This window comes from Armigeres subalbatus, chromosome 2 (genome assembly GCF_024139115.2).
Source record: "Armigeres subalbatus isolate Guangzhou_Male chromosome 2, GZ_Asu_2, whole genome shotgun sequence".
In the NCBI taxonomy this organism is placed as follows: Eukaryota; Metazoa; Arthropoda; class Insecta; order Diptera; family Culicidae; genus Armigeres; species Armigeres subalbatus.
Window position 1 is genome coordinate 134079680 of NC_085140.1, and position 25413 is coordinate 134105092.

The 25413-nt window shown below is 45.4% G+C and overlaps 2 protein-coding genes across 11 annotated transcripts in view; one reads left to right on the top strand and one right to left on the bottom strand.

Annotated features, from left to right (window-relative positions):
• Positions 1-25413, top strand: part of LOC134210873 (high affinity cAMP-specific and IBMX-insensitive 3',5'-cyclic phosphodiesterase 8) — a 630844-nt gene that overhangs the window by 351636 nt on the left and 253795 nt on the right. The window lies entirely within an intron of this gene.
• Positions 4225-25413, bottom strand: part of LOC134210872 (ataxin-2 homolog) — an 87981-nt gene continuing 66792 nt past the window's right edge. Inside the window, exons 3-4 of the mRNA XM_062687261.1 lie at positions 23357-25211; positions 4225-6393 (exon numbers count right to left, since the gene is read on the bottom strand). Coding sequence (XP_062543245.1) covers positions 6230-6393; positions 23357-25211 — 2019 coding nt within the window. The 3' untranslated portion in view covers positions 4225-6229. The remainder of the gene's footprint in view (positions 6394-23356; positions 25212-25413) is intronic.

Genomic DNA, 25413 nt, shown 5'->3' on the forward strand with positions numbered 1-25413 from the left:
AAAATTAAAAATAATTCCAAAAAAAAAATACCAAAAATTAATATGCAGAATACTGTAGGCATAACATACTTAGGTATTTCAATACCAAACAATTAATAACTTGTTATGCGATTGGTATTCGGTGAAGTTCTTGAAGAATCCTTCAGAGGAATTTTAAATGTAACTTCGAAGAAATTTATGTAGGAATTCAAAGAAGATTTTCTGGAGGAACTTTTTGATGAATTGTTGTAGGACCTGTCGAAGGAATTCAGGAAATTTTTTTATGTAAGAGTTCACGCTAACTCTCAGCGCCACCGATCACCATTGACGTGATACCGCCAAAAAATCAATCAACACACGCACTGGTCTACTTCAGAAATTCTCTCCCGAATTTCTGCGGAAGGTCTTCTAGACATTTCTTCGGAAATTCCTCGAGTAGTTCAGTTCTTAAGGAATTCCATTCATTAATGTCTTTGGAAATTCTTAAGGGAACTCCTTCAGGAATTTATTAATAAATTGCCATTTAGCGGATTTCAATTAGAATTAATTATTATCAAAATATTTATTGAATTCTACTTAATAACATGGTGCTAGTGTTTTGTAATCCGCTCTTAATTCTCTTGGATTCTGGTAAACAATAAAAGAAGACAAAGCACTCTTTAAATGAGCGCTTCTGGCCGGTATAAGGCCTTCTTCAAGTGAACACCTTTGCTCGGTATAAAGGAAAGAAAGGAGATAGCCCCTTCTACGAATGAACGCATCTACGCGGAAAAAAGCAAAGGGGGGAGATAATGAATTATTTGAATGGCTGCGTCTGCTCTCTCTTCAAAAGACATTCGGCGAAAAGGTACAATCTGCCAAATGTCATACCGCATAGAAATGGTTTTCGGCGAAATGTTATATTTTGGCGTAGTGTATCTTTTCGCGGAATTATTTTTGGCGGTTTGTGCTTTTTCACAGAATTACTTTTGCCAGAATGTACCATTTCGAGGAATGCCGTTTTGCGGAATATTCCATTTATCAGATTCGCATTTTCTCAAAGTGTATAGCAAGCATGGTGTAGAATTGAAGCACCAAGCATTTATTATCCTGGTAGAGAAGCTCTTTTATTGTATGAACTATCTCTCCTCCTTGCTTCAATTCAATATATCCTTCTTTTTCTTTATACCGAACAGAAGTGTTGAAAAAAATATCGACGCAAAGTGTGTGATCATAATAACAGTTTTTTTTTCGTAGGTACGTACTGTTTAATGATGTCCATTGGAGCTATTACAACTAACAAACAAGTTTGAGAAAGAAAATTTAGCAGTATGCAAAAGTATGTCCAAAATAAGGTGAAAAAACTCCGTATCGAATCGGTTAAAGAAAGCATTATCTCCTCTGCATTATCGGCTCTGTCCCAGTGTGGGGATGTAATGCCAATAAGAAGAAGAAGAAGATCTCCTCTGATACACTGTAAACGTATGTAAATGTAAACGTAGGCCTTTTCTCCTCCCTTTGCCTTGTACCGGACAAGCACGTTATTTTGACGACAGCAATATTTTTTAACTTCGCTTTAGGTCTTCTCTCATCGCACTCAAAACTAATTTAGATCGGATCGTACAACAATATGAACGCGTAAAACTCTATAATGGTATGACAATGATGAATTTATTTTAAATTCAAAAAACTACTTAAATAAAGTATTTAAAAAATAATAATAATGGTACCGTCGTGCGGGGCTTCTTTCGACATTTTCTTTTTTTTCGACTTTCTGTTTTCGGTTTCTTCAACTTTGAGTGAAACAGCTGTAAGAGTCAACCGATTTCAGTAATTTTTGTATAGATCTAACAAATGGTCGCAGTGATTAAAATACCCAACAAGGAAAAAAAATTTGTTTGTATATGTTGAATATGGACATGTAAGAAAGGTTTGTACAAAAAAATACCGCGATTGAATGAAAAACAAAAATATTTTTCATATGTCGAGTAAAATAAGTTGAGTTTTTGGGGTCTACTTTTTACACACTATATACAAATCTTTATTCAATGAATTACTTTTGCAAAGTTTGCATTTTATTTACATAATTACCTATTTTGGGTGCTTGCACGGATGATAGAGATAAGGAAATACAGGTGTAATACAAAGGCTTATCTTGATTTATGGATATCAAAACCAACTTTTACCAAGTAATAGTTTCAGCAGCTGAAAAAAGCTTGAGATTTGCCCGTGAAGGTAATCTTATTTTATAGAGGGTCCATGCAAAATGGCACAAAAATAAAGTTTTACCAAAATGTTGAAGTCATGATATGCTTATGAACAGCATTTATGTTACAAAATATTGAAAAACTCAAGTGTACAAAGCAGCGCCGCATGTCTAAAGAAGCCTCGCACGGCGGTACGGAATTTATCTTTACAGCAGCGGTTCTGAACCTGGGGTACATGTACCCCTGGGGGTACCTCGGGCAAGAATGCGTATAATGGCGGATATATTACAATTCCAATAAAAACTTTTGATTAAATTTTGATAAATGTGTATTCTTTTTATTTCAAAACTTCGCGTTGTACATAATATGTATTGCGATCAGTAAATTAAAGTCTATTGAATCCTGCCCTCCAAACCAGCACAGTAGTGTATGAAGCGCTGTGCGACAAAAAGTTGAAAAGGACAAAACGGTAAATGAACGAATTTCAAAAATCTTCATTGCAATCTACCTATTCGAAACAAATTATTTAATAATATGTTAACAACATGCTTTTAAACTAACATCTAGAGTCTGAAAGTACGGAAGCCTTCAATTGCCTTCGTTGCAAAAGAATTGGAAGCATCCTTCTACGCTCTCGGAAGCCGCCTTTCAAGCGACTCGAAGCATCCTTTCAAGAGCCTCGGAAGGCTCTTTCAAGAGGTTCAGCAGCCTCCTTCTAAGAGACCCGGAAACCTGCTTAAAAAGATTCGAAAGCCATCTTCAATAGGTTTGGAAGCCTTCTTTATAGGCGGCTCAGAAACCTGCTTTTAAGTGGCTCGAAAACCGCATTTCGAGTGGCTCGGAAGCCTCCTATCAAGAGGCTTGGAAGCCTCCCTTCAAGAGGCTCGGAATATTTCTTTCAAGAGGCTTGAAAGTCTACTTTCAAGAGGCTTAGAGGCGTTCTTTCAAGATTCTTAGAAGCCTACTTCTAAGTGCCTTGAAAGCTGCCTCTTAAGAGTTTCTGAAGCCTCGCTTCAAGAGGCTCGGGTTTCAAAAGGAAATCTCCTTTTAGGAGGTTCAGAGGCTTCTTTCAAGAGGTTCGGAAGCCTTCCTTGGATAGGCTCGGAAGCCTCCTTTCGCGAGGCTCGGAAGTTTTCCCTTCAAAAGACTCAAAATTAGTTTTCCAAGAGGCTTGAAAGCGTACTTTCGAAACTCTTAGTGCCTTCAAGAAGTATATGAAGCCTTATATCAAAAGGCTTTGTAGCATCCTTTCAATGGCTCAAAAGCCTCTTTTCAAGAGGCTCATGAGCCTTCTTTCAAGAGTCTCGGAAGATTTCCTTGAAGAGGCTTGGATTTCTTCTTTGAAGAGGCTTGGAAACAAACTGTCAAGAAGCTCAGAACCCTCCTTATAATTGGCTCGAAAACCGCCTTTCAAAAGGTTCTGAAGCATCCTTTCAAGATGCTCGAAAGCCTCCCTTCAAGTGGTTTGAAGCTGCCTTTCAAGAGTTAATGAAGCCTCCCTTCAAGATGCTCGAAAGCCTCCAATAGTCAAAAAAAAGTCTTGTAGGAAGCTTGATGTAATGAAAATAAATTTACTTCGAATTGGAATTTACCACGGAATAATAAAAAATTCAGCCAACTTCATGGAGATCCATATATCATTTACTGCAAAAAAAAATAGGAAGTACCTCCATTAATGCAAAAGTTCGAAGGGGTATCTCTCTAGAAAAGGGTTGAGAACTGCTTTCAGGACAGGATTCCGCCAAATGACATTCCGCTAAATGTATTTCAGAAAAAAAGGTTCATTCCATTCCACGGGTGTTTGCCTTTCTCGTACAACACAGTTGTACCGAAAGGCTATATGATTGCTCCAAAAAAAGAACTTTTGATAGAAGGCCCGGAGATCAATAGTGTTATATACCGATTGACTCAGCTCGACGAACTAAGGTGATGTCTGTATGTGTGTATTTGTGTGTGTGAAACTATTTGGCTAAATGACATATTCGGCCAAATGTCCTATACGGCCAAATGATCCTATAGGCCAAACGACCCTTTCGGCCAAATGACCCATCTTACTACTGAGCTACAGGAGGTCCCAATTGATATGGAATACGGTTGGCATCTCATTGAATTATCTGCATCTGACAGGTACGATGATTTGGTTTTACTTTATAATGTTCCACGTGGTTCCACTTCTACCAAAACCAGAAAGTTTACATCCGATAATAATGGCGTTTCTCCGGTTTTTATTTGTTATTTCTTTTCATCCAATTCGATCATAACAATTACGTCATTCAATTTTTTTTTATTCTATTTATTTTCATATTCTGAGTTTGAAAGATATGCTAGTTTATAAAATTATCACTGACTTCGCACGGCGATTTCAACTCTCTCCAAACGAATCTTATATTGGTTATATTACAGAAATGGGTCCACATTTAACTTTTCTGATCACATTTCTATAACCGAAGTGATGCATTAGCAGTCGGATATCGAACGTTGAAATTCATGATTATTTATTTTGTAAACCAGTGTTATTTACTCGGTTCTATACCGTAGTCCAATTAAGTTAATATAATACTAGTGGCTATTTATCTTGTACGATTGCTCAAAGCCGGGAGATAAAGATCTCGATTTTATTTTGTTTTTCCTACCACAACTGAGGTGGCTCCGATTTCCTACATCTGATTGACGATGGCGAGTGTTCCGATTGGCTTCTTCAGTGGTTTCTTGTTTCTCACACTCTGCTGGCCTCTAGAGAGACGTACAATATTAGGTACATACAAGCTACTATACATACATGTTGAATTGATGAAAGGGAAACGGGAAGTGATTTGACGAGTTAGTGCTGTACAGCGAATAATGAATGAATGGAGGATAGTAAGAATGGGCTCTAGAATTACGTTGGCGTGTTTAACCTACAAGTGGTCCGATAGGACTAACAGCAGCATACTCACTCAAACCGCAACATTCATCATCATTATCAATTCATTATCATCTCGATGCTGGTCGACGGACCGACCTACTAGGAGGCTCTTGTTGACGGACCATGAAAGCACTCATTAACACAACAGTCTTCTGGTTCCACTCAGTGTCTACTGACTGCGGATAAAACGATTGCCACTTGTTCCCTAGGTATAAGTCTTTCACTCGGATGCAATACCTACTGAGGCATGAAGGTTTTGATTGATGAGTGTTAGGCTGAGGTTCGACACCAGGGCTTGGTGGGCTCGTTATCAGAATGTTAAATGTTGATTGAACTTAAACAATGTGTAGCGGTGTGAAATACAGCAGTCAATCAAAAGGGTTTAGTGGATACATATCTGGCGATTGATTTCAAATGAGCGACATTGATTTTGTCCTTGAACTGACGATTTCGCAGCAGAAAAAATATAATCTGTTCTATCTATTTAATAGTCACACCAACGCGAACACTGAATTTTGAATTAGATTAGGCCAGAAATAGTGTGAAATAGTGTAAATTTGTGATCGCATTACCTATGAAATTTTCAGTCCTACACTTATTGATCAACTCCTTTATCCCTCAGTTTCGCTTTGCCAAACTACTCCTATTTTATAGAACCTAAAATAAATACTATCTCAATATACGCCAACACATTTCGAAGGTGCAGTGAGAATGGTTTTCACCAGCAAACCGAAACTTGCCGGGAAAATGCATTATTTCAATCAATCTCTGCAGAAAAGAGACTGACGAATTGTCCCCTCTCACCTTCTGCTATTCGTATACTACTGGAGTGTGCGTCCACTAACTCTGATTCCTAGGACTACAGCTGCCTGGCTTGGTTCCTGTTTAAAACGATAACTACAAATAGACTTCATAGTCTGTTTAAAATTAAATCCTATCTACCGTGTTCTGGCTCGTAATCTGGCTGGGTTCGCTATTCTCTGGGTTTGGAATTTCCTGAATTGTTTGCGTGTGTTTAGTCGAGCTTTCTTCCGCTCTGTTCCTATCACGTTTATCTACCTCCCTTATCTACACAATATTCGAAATTAGATCATCGTCAAGATGACTTTGGTTGTTCGGATTTCTGCTGAAGTCACTGTAGTCTTGCCGGAAGGACCCGTCACGCTGATTCGTTACTGGTGCTGCTACTGCTGGACCGGGCCGACGAGGACTGGAACGGCGCCCGGGTGAAGATTTTCTGTCGAACGTACTTGCGATGCTTCAGCTTGGCCAAGCTGAGCGTTGGTCGGTGCAGTTTCGATTTGTGTTCCACCAGATCGTTCACTGGGAAGAGAAAAATGGGGGTGGTTTGGGGGAAAAAAGAACGGAGTCCGGCGATGTGCCGATGTGCGATGATTTCGAAAGGAAAATGATAAAACGAAAAGAAAAAGTGATTAAATTAGGTGATTAAGGGTTTGTTTGGAATTGAGGAAAAAAAAGTAGAAATTTGAATCATGCTTGTGTCGCTGATTCGGATAATTTGGTTAGTTCTTGGAAAGTATAGAGAACAGAGTAGAAAATAATTTCATACAACATTAATTGTAAGATGCTTGAAGAAAACAAGTTTTTAAAGAGATTGAAAGGTAAAAGACATAGGGTGGATGTGCCAATCACCATTTTTAACATAACAATCGAAAATTCAATAATAGCAACACATGTACCAACAGTTGAGCAATTTCACAATAATATAGAAATGCTAATAAAATTTTCCAGACTTAGATGTACACTCCCGGCCATTGAAAAGCATGGCGACATTTGAACCAAAGTTGCTCTTTGCTGAAGATCACACAAAAGGTATTTAAACTATTAAAAAGACAATGTCTCTTTTACCAAGACAACTTAGTATGAAACTTTAGAAGTAATGATGCAAACACACATTCCTTGTTCTATCATTATTTCGCATGAGGACCAGACTGTATCAGATTCTGCAAACAAGTGTTAATCAAGGAAGGGGAGATATCCAACAAACGAATAAGATCACTGAGGTGAGTTGCACCAGGAACGATGGTAGCATTCTGGCCAATGCAATTTTACTGAACAGAAAGTTAAATGGCTGATTGATTCATTTGAGCCCTTTAAAACACCAAGTAGGGATGGAATTTTTCCTGTACTACCACAGAAGCTTATCGTCCATTATACTAAAATAATTAAAAAAAAACTAATAGATGAGCATATAAAATCATCTTGGGGTCCGTTCAAAAATTACGTAACGTAAAAATCCGAGTTTTTGACCCGCTCCCTCTCCCATAACAAGCGTAACTGCAATAACTGTGAAAATATTAAAGGCACATTTTTTTAGTTTTCTTAAGCATGTGGGATTTGGTTTTTTTAACACTGTTAGAATAGGAACGGCACATGATCAAAAACCAAGGATATTAAGAACACAGTCAGTAGAAACAAAAATAGAATTTGCAACCATGATCATTCAAATAGTTTAGCGGGGCGTTCTGTCGAGAAATACAATATTCGCTGGGTGTTTTACGCATGTCAGTCCCGCTATGTGCTTGATTTCGGTAATTGAACTGTTTGCGTGGTTGAAGTGTTTGAGCAAAAATGCAATTGCTTAGAATGAAACTCTCTGGGTTGCCTCTAATAACTTTGGCGTGGATTGGAAAATATCTTATCTTGGAAGATCTAATCATGAAATATAATAACTAAAAAATACGTCGTTTCCGAGGTCGTTCTATTGAATAATATACAAAATCTGTAGAAATCGTGAATATTCATCGTGAGACAAAAATCTATCGAAACTTAACAAAAATTTTTCTATAAAAAGATACAAAGTAAAAAACTACAAAGCCCAACATGGGATAATCATGGGTAGTATGGTAGTGAAGAGGATAGGTTGATGCGTATTCATCGTCTTGATCAAGACATGTGACATAGTTAAAAAATAACACGTTAGGCGAAAATTGAATTCGACCAAAACGGTTATTAGGGCGAATCACTAGTTGAGTGATTAAGACATTTTTTTAAGACATCAACACACGAAGAGCCGAACAACTCACTTCCGGAAATATCATTAGAAAATTTGAAACCTTCCTTGAAACCTTCTTCGAAGCCTTTCGGAAGCCTTCTTCCGAGCAGGTCGTAAGCCTCCTTTCAAGAGGCTCGAAATCTTCCTTTCAAGAAGCTCGGAAGCCTCCTTTTAAGAGGCTCGGAAGCCTTCTTTCAAGAGGCTCGGAGAAGGATCAAAAGCCTCATTGCAAGAGTGTTGGAAGCTACCTTCCATGAGGCTCGGAAGCTTCATGTCTATAGGCTCGAAAGCTTCCTGTCAAGAGGCTCAGAAGCCTCTTTTCAAGAAGCTTGGAAACCTCCTTTCAAGAGACTTAGAAAGCTCCTTTCAAGAGGCTCGGAAGCCTCCTTTCAAGAGGCTCGGAAGGCTCCTTTCAAGAGGTTCGGAAGCCTCCTTTCAAGAGGCTCGGAAACCTCCTTTCAAAAGGCTCGGAAGCCTCCTTTCAAGATGCTCGGAAGCCTCCTTTCAAGATGCTTGGTTGCCTCCCTTAAAGAGGCTTGGTAGCCTCCTTTCAAGAGGCTTGGGAGCCTCCTTTCAAGAGGCTTGGGAGCCTCCTTTTAAGAGGCTTGGGAGCCTCCTTTCAAGAGGCTTGGGAGCCTCCTTTCAAGAGGCTTGGGAGCCTCCTTTCAAGAGGCTTGGGAGCCTCCTTTCAAGAGGCTTGGGAGCCTCCTTTCAAGAAGCTTGGGAGCCTCCTTTCAAGAGGCTTGGGAGCCTCCTTTCAAGAGGCTTGGGAGCCTCCTTTCAAGAGGCTTGGGAGCTTCCTTTCAAGAGGCTTGGGAGCCTCCTTTCAAGAGGCTTGGGAGCCTCCTTTCAAGAGGCTTGGGAGCCACCTTTCAAGAGGCTTGGGAGCCTCCTTTCAAGAGGCTTGGGAGCCTCCTTTCAAGAGGCTTGGGAGCCTCCTTTCAAGAGGCTTGGGAGCCTCCTTCAAGAGGCTTTGGAGCCTCCTTTCAAGAGGCTTTGGAACCTCCTTTCAAGAGGCTTTGGAGCCTCCTTTCAAGAGGCTTTGGAGCCTCCTTTCAAGAGGCTTTGGAGCCTCCTTTCAAGAGGCTTTGGAGCCTCCTTTCAAGAGGCTTTGGAGCCTCCTTTCAAGAGGCTTTGGAGCCTCCTTTCAAGAGGCTTTGGAGCCTCCTTTCAAGAGGCTTTGGAGCCTCCTTTCAAGAGGCTTTGGAGCCTCCTTTCAAGAGGCTTTGGAGCCTCCTTTCAAGAGGCTTTGGAGCCTCCTTTCAAGAGGCTTTGGAGCCTCCTTTCAGAAGGCTTTGGAGCCTCCTTTCAAGAGGCTTTGGAGCCTCCTTTCAAGAGGCTCGGAAGCCTCCTTTCAAGAGGTTCGGAAGCCTCCTTTCAAGAGGTTCGGAAGCCTCCTTTCAAGAGGTTCGGAAGCCTCCTTTCAAGAGGTTCGGAAGCCTCCTTTCAAGAGGCTCGGAAACCTCCTTTCAAAAGGCTCGGAAGCCTCCTTTTAAGAGGCTCGGAAGCCTCCTTTTAAGATGCTTGGGAGCCTCCTTTCAAGAGGCTTGGTAGCCTCCTTTAAAGAGGCTTGGTAGCCTCCTTTAAAGAGGCTTGGGAGCCTCCTTTCAAGAGGCTTGGGAGCCTCCTTTCAAGAGGCTTGGGAGCCTCCTTTCAAGAGGCTTGGGAGCCTCCTTTCAAGAGGCTTGGGAGCCTCCTTTCAAGAGGCTTGGGAGCCTCCTTTCAAGAGGCTTGGGAGCCTCCTTTCAAGAGGCTTGGGAGCCGCCTTTCAAGAGGCTTGGGAGCCGCCTTTCAAGAGGCTTGGGAGCCTCCTTTCAAGAGGCTTGGGAGCCTCCCTTCAAGAGGCTTGGGAGCCTCCTTTCAAGATGCTTTGGAGCCTCCTTTCAGAAGGCTTGGGAGCCTCCTTTCAGAAGGCTTGGGAGCCTCCTTTCAAGAGGCTTGGAGCCTCCTTTCAAGAGGCTTTGGAGCCTCCTTTCAAGAGGCTTTGGAGCCTCCTTTCAAGAGGCTTTGGAGCCTCCTTTCAAGAGGCTTTGGAGCTTCCTTTCAGAATGCTTTGAGGCCTCCTTTCAAGAGGTTCGGAAGCCTCCTTTCAAGAGGTTCGGTAGCCTCCATTCAAGAGGTTCGGAAGCCTCCTTTCAAGAGGTTCGGAAGCCTCCTTTGAAGAGGCTTGGAAACCTCCTTTCAAAAGGCTCGGAAGCCTCCTTTTGAGAGGCTCGGAAGCCTCCTTTCAAGATGCTTGGGAGCCTCCTTTCAAGAGGTTCGGGAGCCTCCTTTCAAGAGGCTTGGGAGCCTCCTTTCAAGAGGCTTGGGAGCCTCCTTGTAAGAGGCTTGGGAGCCTCCTTTCAAGAGGCTTGGGAGCCTCCTTTCAAGAGGCTTGGGAGTCTCCTTTCAAGAGGCTTGGGAGCCTCCTTTCAAGAGGCTTGGGAGCCTCCTTTCAAGAGGCTTGGGAGCCTCCTTTCAAGAGGCTTGGGAGCCTCCTTTCAAGAGGATTGGGAGCCTCCTTTCAAGAGGCTTGGGGCCTCCTTTCAAGAGGCTTGGGAGCCTCCTTTCAAGAGGCTGTGGAGCCTCCTTTCAAGAGGCTGTGGAGCCTCCTTTCAAGAGGCTTAGAGCCTCCTTTCAAGAGGCTTGGGAGCCTCCTTTCAAGAGGCTTGGGAGCCTCCTTTCAAGAGGCTTGGGAGCCTCCTTTCAAGAGGCTTGGGAGCCTCCTTTCCAAGAGGCTTGGGAGCCTCCTTTCAAGAGGCTTGGGAGCCTCCTTTCAAGAGGCTTGGGAGCCTGAGAGCCTTTCAAGAGGCTTGGGAGCCTCCTTCAAGAGGCTTGGGAGCCTCCTTTCAAGAGGCTTAGGAGCCTCCTTTCAAGAGCTTGGGAGCCTCCTTTCAAGAGGCTTGGGGCCTCCTTTCAAGAGGCTTGGGAGCCTCCTTTCAAGAGGCTTGGGAGCCTCCTTTCAAGAGGCTTGGGAGCCTCCTTTCAAGAGGCTTGGGAGCCTCCTTTCAAGAGGCTTGGGAGCCTCCTTTCAAGAGGCTTGGGAGCCTCCTTTCAAGAGGCTTTGGAGCCTCCTTTCAAGAGTCTTGGAGCCTCCTTTCAAGAGGCTTGGAGCCTCCTTTCAAGAGGCTTGGAGCCTCCTTTCAAGAGGCTTGGAGCCTCCTTTCAAGAGGCTTGGAGCCTCCTTTCAAGAGGCTTGGAGCCTCCTTTCAAGAGGCTTGGAGCCTCCTTTCAAGAGGCTCTGGGGCCTCCTTTCAAGCGGCTCTGGGGCCTCCTTTCAAGAGGCTCTGGGGCCTCCTTTCAAGAGCCTCTGGGGCCTCCTTTCAAGAGGCTTGAGAGCCTCCTTTCAAGAGGCTTGACAGCCTCCTTTCAAGAGGCTTGAGAGCCTCCTTTCAAGAGGCTTGAGAGCCTCCTTTCAAGAGGCTTGAGAGCCTCCTTTCAAGAGGCTTGGGAGCCTCCTTTCAAGAGGCTTGAGAGCCTCCTTTCAAGAGGCTTGAGAGCCTCCTTTCAAGAGGCTTGAGAGCCTCCTTTCAAGAGGCTTGAGAGCCTCCTTTCAAGAGGCTTGAGAGCCTCCTTTCAAGAGGCTTGGGAGCCTCCTTTCAAGAGGCTTGGGAGCCTCCTTTCAAGAGGCTTGGGAGCCTCCTTTCAAGAGGCTTGGGAGCCTCCTTTCAAGAGGCTTGGGAGCCTCCTTTCAAGAGGCTTGGGAGCCTCCTTTCAAGAGGCTTGGGAGCCTCCTTTCAAGAGGCTTGGGAGCCTCCTTTCAAGAGGCTTGGGAGCCTCCTTTCAAGAGGCTTGGGAGCCTCCTTTCAAGAGGCTTGGGAGCCTCCTTTCAAGAGGCTTGGGAGCCTCCTTTCAAGAGGCTTGGGAGCCTCCTTTCAAGAGGCTAGGGAGCCTCCTTTCAAGAGGCTAGGGAGCCTCCTTTCAAGAGGCTAGGGAGCCTCCTTTCAAGAGGCTAGGGAGCCTCCTTTCAAGAGGCTTGGGAGCCTCCTTTCAAGAGGCTTGGGAGCCTCCTTTCAAGAGGCTTGGGAGCCTCCTTTCAAGAGGCTTGGGAGCCTCCTTTCAAGAGGCTTGGGAGCCTCCTTTCAAGAGGCTTGGGAGCCTCCTTTCAAGAGGCTTGGGAGCCTCCTTTCCAAGAGCTTGGGAGCCTCCTTTCCAAGAGGCTTGGGAGCCTCCTTTCAAGAGGCTTGGGAGCCTCCTTTCAAGAGGCTTGGGAGCCTCCTTTCAAGAGGCTTTGGAGCCTCCTTTCAAGAGGCTTTGGAGCCTCCTTTCAAGAGGCTTTGGAGCCTCCTTTCAAGAGGCTTTGGAGCCTCCTTTCAAGAGGCTTTGGAGCCTCCTTTCAAGAGGCTTTGGAGCCTCCTTTCAAGAGGCTTTGGAGCCTCCTTTCAGAAGGCTTTGGAGCCTCCTTTCAAGAGGCTTGGGAGCCTCCTTTCAATAGGCTTTGGAGCCTCCTTTCAGAAGGCTTTGGAGCCTCCTTTCAAGAGGCTTTGGAGCCTCCTCTCAAGAGGCTTTGGAGCCTCCTTTCAAGAGGCTTTGGAGCCTCCTTTCAAGAGGCTTTGGAGCCTCCTTTCAAGAGGCTTTGGAGCCTCCTTTCAAGAGGCTTTGGAGCCTCCTTTCAAGAGGCTCGGAAGCCTCCTTTCAAGAGGTTCGGAAGCCTCCATTGGGAGCCTCCTTTCAAGAGGCTTGGGAGCCTCCTTTCAAGAGGCTTGGGAGCCTCCTTTCAAGAGGCTTGGGAGCCTCCTTTCAAGAGGCTTGGGAGCCTCCTTTCAAGAGGCTTGGGAGCCTCCTTTCAAGCGGCTTGGGAGCCTCCTTTCAAGCGGCTTGGGAGCCTCCTTTCAAGAGGCTTGGGGGCCTCCTTTCAAGGGGGTTGGGGGCCTCCTTTCAAGAGGCTTGGGAGCCTCCTTTCAAGAGGCTTGGGAGCCTCCTTTCAAGAGGCTTGGGAGCCTCCTTTCAAGAGGCTTGGGAGCCTCCTTTCAAGAGGCTTTGGGAGCCTCCTTTCAAGAGTCTTGGAGCCTCCTTTCAAGAGGCTTGGAGCCTCCTTTCAAGAGGCTTGGAGCCTCCTTTCAAGAGGCTTGGAGCCTCCTTTCAAGAGGCTTGGAGCCTCCTTTCAAGAGGCTTGGAGCCTCCTTTCAAGAGGCTTGGAGCCTCCTTTCAAGAGGCTTTGGAGCCTCCTTTCAGAAGGCTCTGGAGCCTCCTTTCAAGAGGCTTGGGAGCCTCCTTTCAAGAGGCTTGAGAGCCTCCTTTCAAGAGGCTTGAGAGCCTCCTTTCAAGAGGCTTGAGAGCCTCCTTTCAAGCCTCCTTTCAAGAGGCTTGAGAGCCTCCTTTCAAGAGGGCAGGGAGCCTCCTTTCAAGAGGCTTTGGAGCCTCCTTTCAGAAGGCTTTGGAGCCTCCTTTCAAGAGGCTTGGGAGCCTCCTTTCAATAGGCTTTGGAGCCTCCTTTCAGAAGGCTTTGGAGCCTCCTTTCAAGAGGCTTTGGAGCCTCCTCTCAAGATTCTTGGGAGCCTGCTCTCAAGATGCTTGGGAGCCTCCTTTCAAGAGGCTTGGGAGCCTCCTTTCAAGAGGCTTGGGAGCCTCCTTTCAAGAGGCTTGGGAGCCTCCTTTCAAGAGGCTTGGGAGCCTCCTTTCAAGAGGCTTGGGAGCCTCCTTTCAAGAGGCTTGGGAGCCTCCTTTCAAGAGGCTTGGGAGCCTCCTTTCAAGAGCTTGGGAGCCTCCTTTCACGAGGCTTCGGGAGCCTCCTTTCAAGGGTCTGCGGGAGCCTCCTTTCAAGATGCTTCGGGAGCCGCCTTTCAAGAGGCTTCGGGAGCCTCCTTTCAAGAGGCTTCGGGAGCCTCCTTTCAAGAGGCTTGGGAGCCTCCTTTCAAGAGGCTTGGGAGCCTCCTTTCAAGAGGCTTGCCTCCTTTCAAGAGGCTTGGGAGCCTCCTTTCAAGAGGCTTGGGGCCTCCTTTCAAGAGGCTTGGGAGCCTCCTTTCAAGAGGCTTGGGAGCCTCCTTTCAAGAGGCTTAGGAGCCTCCTTTCAAGAGGCTTGGGAGCCTCCTTTCAAGAGGCTTGGGAGCCTCCTTTCAAGAGGCTTGGGAGCCTCCTTTCAAGAGGCTTGGGAGCCTCCTTTCAAGAGGCTTGGGAGCCTCCTTTCAAGAGGCTTGGGAGCCTCCTTTCAAGAGGCTTGGGAGCCTCCTTTCAAGAGGCTTGGGAGCCTCCTTTCAAGAGGCTTGGGAGCCTCCTTTCAAAAGGCGTTGGAGCCTCCTTTCAAGAGGCTTTGGAGCCTCCTTTCAAGAGGCGTTGGAGCCTCCTTTCAAGAGGCTTTGGAGCCTCCTTTCAAGATGCTTTGGAGCCTCCTTTCAAGAGGCTTTGGAGCCTCCTTTCAAGAGGCTTTGGAGCCTCCTTTCAAGAGGCTTTGGAGCCTCCTTTCAAGAGGCTTTGGAGCCTCCTTTCAAGAGGCTTGGGAGCCTCCTTTCAAGAGGCTTGGGAGCCTCCTTTCAAGAGGCTTTGGAGCCTCCTTTCAAGAGGCTTTGGAGTCTCCTTTCAAGAGGCTTTGTAGCCTCCTTTCAAGAGGCATTGAAGCCTCCCTTCAAGAGGCTTTGGAGCCTCCTTTCAGAAGGCTTTGGAGCCTCCTTTCAAGAGGCTTTGGAGCCTCCTTTCAAGAGGCTCGGAAGCCTCCTTTCAAGAGGTTCGGAAGCCTCCTTTCAAGAGGCTCGGAAGCCTCCTTTCAAGATGCTTGGGAGCCTCCTTTCAAGAGGCTTGGGAGCCTCCTTTCAAGAGGTTTGGGAGCCTCCTTTCAAGAGGCTTGGGGCCTCCTTTCAAGAGGCTTGGGAGCCTCCTTTCAAGAGGCTTGGAGCCTCCTTTCAAGAGCTTGGGAGCCTCCTTTCAAGAGGCTTGGAGCCCTCCTTTCAAGGGCAGGGCCTCCTTTCAAGAGCTTGGGGCCTCCTTTCAAGAGGCTTGGAGCCTCCTTTCAAGAGGCTTGGGGCCTCCTTTCAAGAGGCTTGGGAGCCTCCTTTCAAGAAGGCTTGGGAGCCTCCTTTCAAGAGGCTTGGGGCCTCCTTTCAAGAGGCTTGGAAGCCTCCTTTCAAGAAGGCTTGGGAGCCTCCTTTCAAGAGGCTTGGGAGCCTCCTTTCAAGAGCTTGGGAGCCTCCTTTCAAGAGGCAGGAGCCTCCTTTCAAGAGGCTTCTGGAGCCTCCTTTCAAAGAGCTTGGGAGCCTCCTTTCAAGAGGCTTGAGGAGCCTCCTTTCAAGAGGCTTGGAGCCTCCTTTCAAGAGGCTTGGGAGCCTCCTTTCAAGAGGCTTGGAGCCTCCTTTCAAGAGGCTTGGGGCCTCCTTTCAAGAGGCTCAGGAAGCCTCCTTTCAAGAGGCTCAGGAGCCTCCTTTCAAGAGGCTCAGGAAGCCTCCTTTCAGAGGCTCTGGGAGCCTCCTTTCAAGAGGCTCAGAGCCTCCTTTCAAGAGGCTCGGAAGCCTCCTTTCAAGAGAGCTCAGAAGCCTCCTTTCAAGCTCAGGAAGCCTCCTTTCAAGAGCTCAGAGCCTCCTTTCCAAGAGGCTTGGAGCCTCCTTTCAAGAGGCTCAGGCCTCCTTTCAAGAGGCTCAGGAAGCCTCCTTTCAAGAGGCTCAGGAAGCCTCCTTTCAAGAGGCTTGGGAGCCTCCTTTCAAGAGGCTGGAGCCTCCTTTCAAGAGGCTCAGAGCCTCCTTTCAAGAGGCTCGGAAGCCTCCTTTCAAGAGGCTCTGGGCCTCCTTTCAAGAGGCTCCTGGGAAGCCTCCTTTCAAGAGGCTTGGGAGCCTCCTTTCAAGAGCTCAGGAAGCCTCCTTTCAAGAGGCTCAGAGCCTCCTTTCAAGAGGCTCAGGGCCTCCTTTCAAGAGGCTCAGGAGCCTCCTTTCAAGAGGCTCAGGGCCTCCTTTCAAGAGGCTCAGGAAGCCTCCTTTCAAAGAGGCTCAGGCCTCCTTTCCAAGAGGCTCAGAGCCTCCTTTCAAGAGGCTCAGAGCCTCCTTTCAAGAGGCTCCGAAGCCTCCTTTCAAGAGGCTCAGAGCCTCCTTTCAAGAGGCTCAGAGCCTCCTTTCAGAGCTCAGAAGCCTCCTTTCAAGAGGCTCAGAGCCTCCTCAAAAGGCCTCCTTTCAAGAGCTCAGAGCCTCCTTTCAAGAGGCTCAGGAAGCCTCCTTTCAAGAGGCTCAGAGCCTCCTTTCAAGAGGCTCAGAAGCCTCCTTTCAAGAGGCTCAGAAGCCTCCTTTCAAGAGGCTCGGAAGCCTCCCTTTCAAGAGGCTCAGAAGCCTCCTTTCAAGAGGCTCCAGAGCCTCCTTTCAAGAGGCTCAGAGCCTCCTTTCAAGAGGCTCAGGAAGCCTCCTTTCAAGAGGCTCAGAAGCCTCCTTTCAAGAGGCTCAGAGCCTCCTTTCAGAGGCTCAGGAGCCTCCTTTCAAGAGCTCAGAGCCTCCTTTCAAGAGGCTCAGGAAGCCTCCTTTCAAGAGCTCAAGCCTCCTTCAAGAGGCTCAGCCTCCTTCAAGAGGCTCAGAGCCTCCTTTCAAGAGGCTCAGAAGCCTCCTTTCAAGAGAGCTCAGGAAGCCTCCTTTCAAGAGGCTCAGAGCCTCCTTTCAAGAGGCTCAAGCCTCCTTTCAAGACTCAGGAAGCCTCCTTTCAAGAGGCTCAGAAGCCTCCTTTCAAGAGGCTCCAGAAGCCTCCTTTCAAGAGGCTCAAAGCCTCCTTTCAAGAGGCTCAGAAGCCTCCTTTCAAGAGGCTCAGAGCCTCCTTTCAAGAGGCTCAAGCCTCCTTTCACCAAGAAAGCTCCAGGAAGCCTCCTTTCAGAGAGCTCAGGAAGCCTCCTTTCAAGAGGCTCAAGCCTCCTTTCAAGAGCTCGGAAGCCTCCTTTCAAGAGAAGCTCAGGAGCCTCCTTTCAAGAGGCTCAGAAGCCTCCTTTCAAGAGGCTCAGGAGCCTCCTTTCAAGAGGCCAGGAAGCCTCCTTTCAAGAGGCTTGAAGCCTCCTTTCAAGAGGCCTGGAAGCCTCCTTTCAAGAGGCTCAGAGCCTCCTTTCAAGAGGCTCAGAAGCCTCCTTTCAAGAGGCTCAGAAGCCTCCTTTCAAGAGCTCAGAGCCTCCTTTCAAGAGCTCAGGCCTCCTTTCAAGAGGCTCAGGGCCTCCTTTCAAGAGGCTCGGAAGCCTCCTTTCAAGAGGCTCAAGCCTCCTTTCAAGAGGCTCAGGAAGCCTCCTTTCAAGAGGCTCAGAGCCTCCTTTCAAGAGGCTGAAGCCTCCTTTCAAAGAGGCTCAAGCCTCCTTTCAAGAGGCTCAGGAGCCTCCTTTCAAGAGGCTCAGAGCCTCCTTTCAAGAGGCTCAGGAAGCCTCCTTTCAAGAGGCTCAGAAGCCTCCTTTCAAGAGCTCAGAAGCCTCCTTTCAAGAGGCTCAGCCTCCTTTCAAGAAGGCTCAAGCCTCCTTTCCAAAAGGCTCCTGGAAGCCTCCTTTCAAGAGGCTCAGAAGCCTCCTTTCAAGAGGCTCCAGCCTCCTTTCAAGAGGCCTCGAGAGCCTCCTTTCAAGAGGCTCAAGCCTCCTTTCAAGAGGCCTGGAAGCCTCCTTTCAAGAGGCCTTGGGAGCCTCCTTTCAAGAGGCCTGGAAGCCTCCTTTCAAGAGGCTCAGAGCCTCCTTTCAAGAGGCTCAGAGCCTCCTTTCAAGAGGCTGGAAGCCTCCTTTCAAGAGGCTCGAAGCCTCCTTTCAAGAGGCTCAGAGCCTCCTTTCAAGAGGCTCAGGAGCCTCCTTTCAAGAGGCTTGGAAGCCTCCTTTCCAAGAGGCTCAGAAGGAGCCTCCTTTCAAGAGGCTCAGGAAGCCTCCTTTCCAAGAAGAGGCTCAGGAAGCCTCCTTTCAAGGGCAGGAGCCTCCTTTCAAGAGGCTCAGGAAGCCTCCTTTCAAGAGGCTCAAGCCTCCTTTCAAGAGGCTCAGGGCCTCCTTTCAAGAGGCCTGGAGCCTCCTTTCAAGAGGCTTGGAGCCTCCTTTCAAGAGGATTGGAAGCATCCTTTCAAGAGGCTCAGAAGCCTCCTTTCAAGAGGCTCAGGCCTCCTTTCAAGAGGCTCAGCCTCCTTTCAAGAGGCTCCAGCCTCCCCTTTCAAAGAGGCTCAGGCCTCCTTTCAAGAGGCCTGGCCCCTCCTTTCAGAGGCTCCAAGCCTCCTTTCAAGAGGCCTCCTTTCAAGGCTCAAGCCTCCTTTCAAGAGAGCTCAGAGCCTCCTTTCAAGAGGCTCCGGCCTCCTTTCAAGAGGCCTGAAGCCTCCTTTCAAGAGGCCTGGAAGCCTCCTTTCAAGAGGCTCAGAAGCCTCCTTTCAAGAGGCCCGGAAGCCTCCTTTCAAGAGGCTCAGGCCTCCTTCAAGAGGCTCAGAAGCCTCCTTTCAAGAGGCTCCTGGAAGGCCTCCCTTCAAGAGGCCTGGAAGCCTCCTTCAAGAGGCCCGGAAGCCTCCTTTCAAGAGGCTCAGAGCCTCCTTTCAAGAGGCCTGAAGCCTCCTTTCAAGAGCTCAGGAAGCCTCCTTTCAAGAGGCTCAGAAGCCTCCTTTCAAGAGGCTCAGAGCCTCCTTTCAAGAGCTCAGCCTCCCTTTCAAGAGGCTCGGACGCCTCCTTTCAAGAGGCTCAGACGCCTCCTTTCAAGAGGCTCGGAAGCCTCCTTTCAAGAGGCTCGGGAGCCTCCTTTCAAGAGGCTTGGGAGCCTCCTTTCAAGAGGCTTGGGAGCCTCCTTTCAAGAGGCTTGGGAGCCTCCTTTCAAGAGGCTTGGGAGCCTCCTTTCAAGAGGCTCGGAAGCCTTCTTTCAAGAGGCTCGGAAGCCTCCTTTCTATTACGCAAAAAAACATGCCTGAATTCGCGAACTAGCGAAAATACACCGTGATTTAAGTAATGGATTCTGGAACATCAGTCATGTTTAAAATGTCGAAACCGTCACTCAAGATACAGCGCGATCTTGTCAGGTCACGATTTCATAAACGCTTTTTTTTGCATGTGAGGTTCCGGAAGTAGCCAAAGAAGTCTTTCGCCCTTCACAAGACTTCAGAAGTTTAATCGAGATAAATCACGAACAATGAGCTGTCGCATGACATGTTTGGTTTTCAAACAGTAATTTCCCCTGTTACAAGTACCCCAAGGACCTGATGTATTTTGCCCTTATCTAAAATCGGAAATATCTCCTTCTACCTTAGTCAACACAAGGTCGTATATGATGTCACATAAGATGCTAAAATGGAGGCCATATAGCTACTTCCCTATACAATATGTACGTAAATCGCCTCCACTTTGGCATCTTATGGTGCATCATATACGATTTTGTGTTGACTGGGACAGGTCCCCTGTCTTTCCCACTTTCCAGACTTACTATAAGTTTATTTGTAAGAAATCATGAAGAAAGAACCAAAACAAGATTTGTTCTACAACTATAAGCTAAAATTTATCATTCTACAGCTTCCCCAGGACATTTGGGGACGTATGGAAACATCCCAGAGACGCTTACCAGCACTTTCGAAATTCCGAAAAATCACTAATAGACCTGTATTTAGTGTTGCTTTGTTTTTATAAAATGTTTGAAAAGAGTTCCATATAAAAAAGGTTTTGATTGACGACGTACTTTGTAGGTACCCTTACGGAATCTGGAATAATTCCGGAGCCATATGGAATTTGGATACCACACTTAAACAAAAACTGGAATTTTTCTCAAAATTTTACATCGATCGGTTGAAAGCAAACAGAGTTATGTTTTTTTTTTCATCCTCCTTCCCGAAGAGCTTGACCTTTTGGGTGTTTATGATAATCAGGGAATCAATATTCGAGCACAGCCTAACAATATACCCTTTGTCGTCAACAGAGCTTGTTACTGACAAACGCACCTCGCAACAAGCCTCTATCAGAACCTGAAAATAATATGACAAGAATCATTTGCCCTGCATGCTCTGATATTTCCGAGAATACGAAGCTATTTTTGTAATCATAGTTAGATTCTTGAATATTTCCATAAAAGCAGAAACTACGATAGCAGAAAACCAAAAATTGCTGTTGATATAATGCGAAATAACGGGATGAAAAGTTAGCAACAGAATTGTCTTCTTTTTTGTTGCTGACAAAAATTTTCGGACCTTTGTCATTATTATCTCCGACAAAAACAAAGCTTTCTCTTTTGTCGCTTGTTTCGCATGCGCATCCAATAAGAATTGATTCCCTGATGATAATAGGGTAAATGATCCAATAGTGGAGGAACTAAGCACGTTCCAACACTATTCATTTTCCTAGAATTAAACGAAATTTCATTTCGCTTACCTTGGATATACATTCGAAAGCGTTCCCCATCTATTTTATTGGAAAAATGCTTCCGTCGCATGTATTCCATGTATTCCGTCCTAAAATAACAACTCCAATTATTGGTACACTGTTCCAATAGTTGCGGTATTTTTTAATTCGTGTTCCTATAGTTGCGAATCCCATTGTTTTCTTACGGGACTCGCAACTATAGGAACACTACCGCAACTATTGGTACACAGGCGAAATTTTAGTAAGTTATTTTCTAGATTATTACCAGTTTTTGAAGATAATAAATGCTGTTTTCATTTGTTTCGTATATTGACTTATCCTTTTATCATTAGACGTAATGGGTTGCTGCGTTTTATTCGTAGATTTAACGCACACTGTACTACCGCAACTATAAGAACATCCACGACTATCGGATCGTTTGCCCTAGATACACCTGTGTTCAGAATAATAGCAGCGGAAGCCATTTTTCATACAAAATGGTCAACTTTGTCAAGCTGAACTTTGTACGCCGATGACCGATTGAGCTGAAATTTTGGCAGTGAATTACACTGCCGCTAACCGCAAGTCGAGCACATCTGTATATGGAGGCCCATATACAGATGTGCTCGACTTGCGGTTAGCGGCAGTACAACTATGATGAAATTTACACGCACTACGATCATTTTTTTTCCAATGACGCGTTCAAAAATTACGCACTAGGTCAAATTGTTCAAAATAATAGCAGTTTTGTTTTGGAAATATCAGGAAAACAATTACTTGGAATGTTATCAATTTGAATTCAGGTGCTGCGAGACACTAAGTTTATAATTTAAAAAATATAAATTGTTGAATTTGACATTTGAATTGGCCAATATATCAAAAATAAAAACTGCAATTTTTTTTAACAATTTGACCTGGTGCGTAATTTTTGAACGCGTCATTCGTAAATTTCATCACATTTTTGTAGTTCACTGCCAAAATTTCAGCTCAATCGGTCATCGGGGTACAAAGTTACAGCTTGTCAAAGTTGACCATTAGAGTGATTCAAATTTTGACTTTTTCGCTCCCCTATGCTTAAACGATGACATTTGATGTTTTATTAATCCTCCTAAATTTTTAGCGCAGTTTCAAGTTTGTATGAAAATTACTATGAAAACAGTCACTTTTGTGGAAAATCGTTCCGCAACGTTGCTCATTAGGCTCTAAAAACATATAAATATGTTGCCAATATGGAAAATTTGCAATGAAACTGATCGTCTTTGTTGCGAAACGATTCTATGCTGGCCAGATAAGTTATTAGAGAAATACTGAATCGTGGTAAATTCAATTTAACACGTAAAAAAATAACATCAATATCAATAATGAGCATTTTTGTTTCATTAATAACTTTGCTTACAAAAGTCAAATCGTTTCGCAACAACAACTGGCCTCTCGCTTAGGAAGTATTCTATGAAAGCATCGTGTCGATTACATTTGAATAGTTAATGGGTCGCAACACGGAACAGTTTTTCACTTATGTAGCAATTCCTATAGAAATTTACATACAAACTTAAGACTGCGCGTGCTCAGTCTAGTTATATCCAAACTAGCTTAAACTTAAGGAGGATTAATAAAACAGCGAATGTCGTCGTTTAAGCTTAGAGGAGCGAAAAAGTCAAAATTTGAATCAAAATCAGACCATTTTGTATGAAAAACGGCTTCCGCTGCTATTATTCTGAACACAGATGTAAGTGAGATGTAAGAAATGAGAAGTGAAAAGTGAGAAATGAGCAGTGAAAAGCAAGAAGACGTTGCACTTCTTACATCTCATTTCTCATTTATTTGTTGTTTCTCACTTCTCACTACTCATTCTCATTTCTCATTGTGAGAAGTGAGAAGTAAAAAGTGAGAAGTAAGAAGTAAGGTGTGAGATGTCTTTCTTCTTATTTTACAATTGTTATCTCTCCTTTTGTCACTTCTCACAAGAAGAAGTGAGAAATAATAAATGATAAATGAAATTAAGACGTCTCACGTCTCATTTCGCTCTTCTTACTTCTGAATTGTTACTTCTTTTTTCTGATGTGAGAAGTACGAAGTAAGAAATGAGAGGAGCGAGGTGATATTTATCATTTTTCCCTTCCAACTTCGTTCTCACTTTTCATGTCCCCGAATTTCTCGCTTTTCATGTCTTGATTTTCACTTCTCACTGACCAGTGTGGCAAATTTAGTACTCTAGAATCGCGCCACTGTTTTTGATGTAGCACAATGTCCGAGGACTATCAGTTTAAGTTATTTATAAATTGTGTACTGAATAATAATGAATAAACTTTTGTGGTTTATTTGTCCCACATTTATTATATATACAAATATCACTAGAATCACAGAAAAATAAAAAAAATACATGATCTATTTTTTTTTATCTATTTTCAGGTAAGTTGCTACGTATTAGGTGTTAGTAAGTATTACTTGAATTCATCAGTATTGCAATAAACGCCAATAAAAGAGTATTGAAATAAAATAGTGCAAAATGTCCTTCTTTTTTAATTACTTAGCCAAAAATGAACACCATAGATTTTAAAAAGGACAAATCTTTGTAAAATTTTCTAAAAATCCTAGTGCCTCAATGGGGCTTGAAAGCATAACCTCCTGTACTTAGATAAGCCAGAAACTCTCCCCTCTACGAGATATGTTCGCTATCTCGTTTGTTGAAAAGTCGTAAGAAGATGAATCCGTATTACCGACAACGGACCATCTTTGATGATTCAATCATCATTATCACGCAATGAAGATTGGTCCTTTGATTAAATTTGTAAACTTGGCAATTTACGACAGTATTTTTAGAATTAACTAGAAATGTTACATAAATTATCAACTTAACTAAGGTTTGAAAGAAAATGTTTTGCAGATGTTTGAGGAAAATAGGTAAGAAAAGCTTTCATATTTACAAAATTTGCACAACATTTAAGTACAATATTTACATTACTTATTCTCAACGAATATTGTTCATCAGAATGTCGAATTTCAGAAATTAATTTTCCAAGAACTATGCAACACACGTTCTCATTGATTCACCCTCAATCAGCTTTCCCTACCACCACCATAAATACCTGATTCCGGTGAAACATCCACGGTCGATCGTGTACTACCACTTCTACTGCTGTTGTTGCTGCTGCTGACAGTACTGCCACCGTTCTTCTGGTAGAACGGCGTCGGCCGAATCGAGAACCTCGGCGACGATACCGTCTCCTGGTTGATCACAGCCGTCCACGGTTGGGGCGTCACCACGTACACCTTTTCCTTGGTATGCGGCGAGATGGCAATTTTGACGTTGCGCCAGCTGTCCCGGCCCTTGGTCCGGTCTCGCAGCGACGGCAGCATGGTGGTCGTGAGGAACTCCCACGGGATGGCTTTGGTTACCCTGTGCAGCGGAATGGTGCTCGTTTTGAACAGATAGTCGTCGCTGGCGTACTGCTGCTCGGTCCAGGTGTCGATTCTTCGCTGCAGCAGTAGTGGATCGATGTCCCACTCGTTGCGTTCGTAGATGGGGATGGGAGTTGTTTCCGGCCGCTCGGTGGTCGTTGTCGACACCGTGGTTCGTCGATATATGGCGGGAGGGAGCGGTCGGGATTCTAGGTCGTCGTGGAATTTCGGGGGTTTGGTGAAAATTTTGGTGGTGCGCAACAGTTGGGAAATTGTGGTTCGCGGAGAATAGGTGTGGCTAGTTGGACGCATCCGGGTAATGTTGATGTAGTTCGGTGCGAACTTGGATGGATGGGCCATGATTATCGTTGGACGGAATGTTCTAGGGGGGAGGGTTGTGGTGCGTTCTAGCCGATGATCAGCGGAAAGTCCAGTGAGGTTAAATACTGGAGGCATTGGAGTCATTTTAGGAACACGAGCGGGTGTGAAAGGTTTCGAGTCTTTGGAAACTTTTACGGGTTCAACCTTTTTGAGCTTGGTTGGTTTTTCTGGAACCGCTGTGGGAGGACGAGAAAAGGGGCGAGTGGTTTCCTTGCGGAGTATGTCTTTGATGTTGGTGGTAGAATGGAAGAATTTCATGGATTCACGTGTGACAAAGTGGGACTTGGTCGGGACTGGCGTTGTAGTTGAACCGGTAGTCGAAATCACAGTGTTGGATGGTTCCGGTGCGTGGTCTGTTTCGTGATCTTTCGGTTTGAATGGCTCAGGCTTCTTATAGGTACTGTAGGGAATGATAATCTGAATTTGCTTCGGTTTCTTCGTCGCAGAGGTGTTGATGTGACCGCCGATGGCCGCTGTCATAGACGATAGATGAGACGATGTAGTCGGTGGAACGGTAGTGACCGTATGTGGGATCGGAGTGGTGATCTCTGTGACAGGAGCTTCGGTGACGGTGAAACGTTGGAAGAATGTTGGACGGTTGGCAGTAACCTTGAGAGTGGTCAAAATACTGGATGCCGGTCTGGTTGGTGGGGCATGCGTTGGCACAGTGATGGGTACAGTTTCTCGTCCAATAGGGTCCTCATCATCACTGAGTAGATTATTGAATAAGCTCACTGGAGGTTGTAAATCCGGATGATCTAAGTCCGAGTCAGGAAGTTGCCGTTGCAGGTGCTTATTATTAACTGGCGGTGAACTGGTGTGTTGACTGGCTGAGTAGATTATCTGTAGTCCGTTGCCTAGTTCCCCTGGATCTGTTGGTGGAGGTAGTGAAGATGGGAACGTAGTAGGTCTTTCAGTAGTGGTCGTTCTTGAAGAATAGTAGCGGGTTTTCGGCACGACACTAGTTACCTCCACCGGGAAGGTGACTGTCACTCCACTAATCTGATCGCTTTCTTCCTCCGACGAGTAATCTTCTTCTTCGTCTGCTGATAATTGGTTGGTACCTGTGAAGGTTACATTGCGATGCTCCGAAGCTGCTGGTTTGGAGTCCTCGTTCGCGTATGCTACCGTTGTATAAACGTGGGAAGATGATGAAGCCACCTGTTCAACGTCAAAAATTGAATCGTTATGCCTGTTTCCGGGATACGGTGGTTTGTTGTAGCGTATATAGCTGTCAGACATTGATTTCAAGGACTGTGGGTAGCCATACCCAAGTTCTAAGATATTGTCACGAGGTTTGTAAGGTCGATAGAATTTGTATGGGTCCGAGTGGAAGGAAGTCGCTGAGTAGAGAGGTGGTACC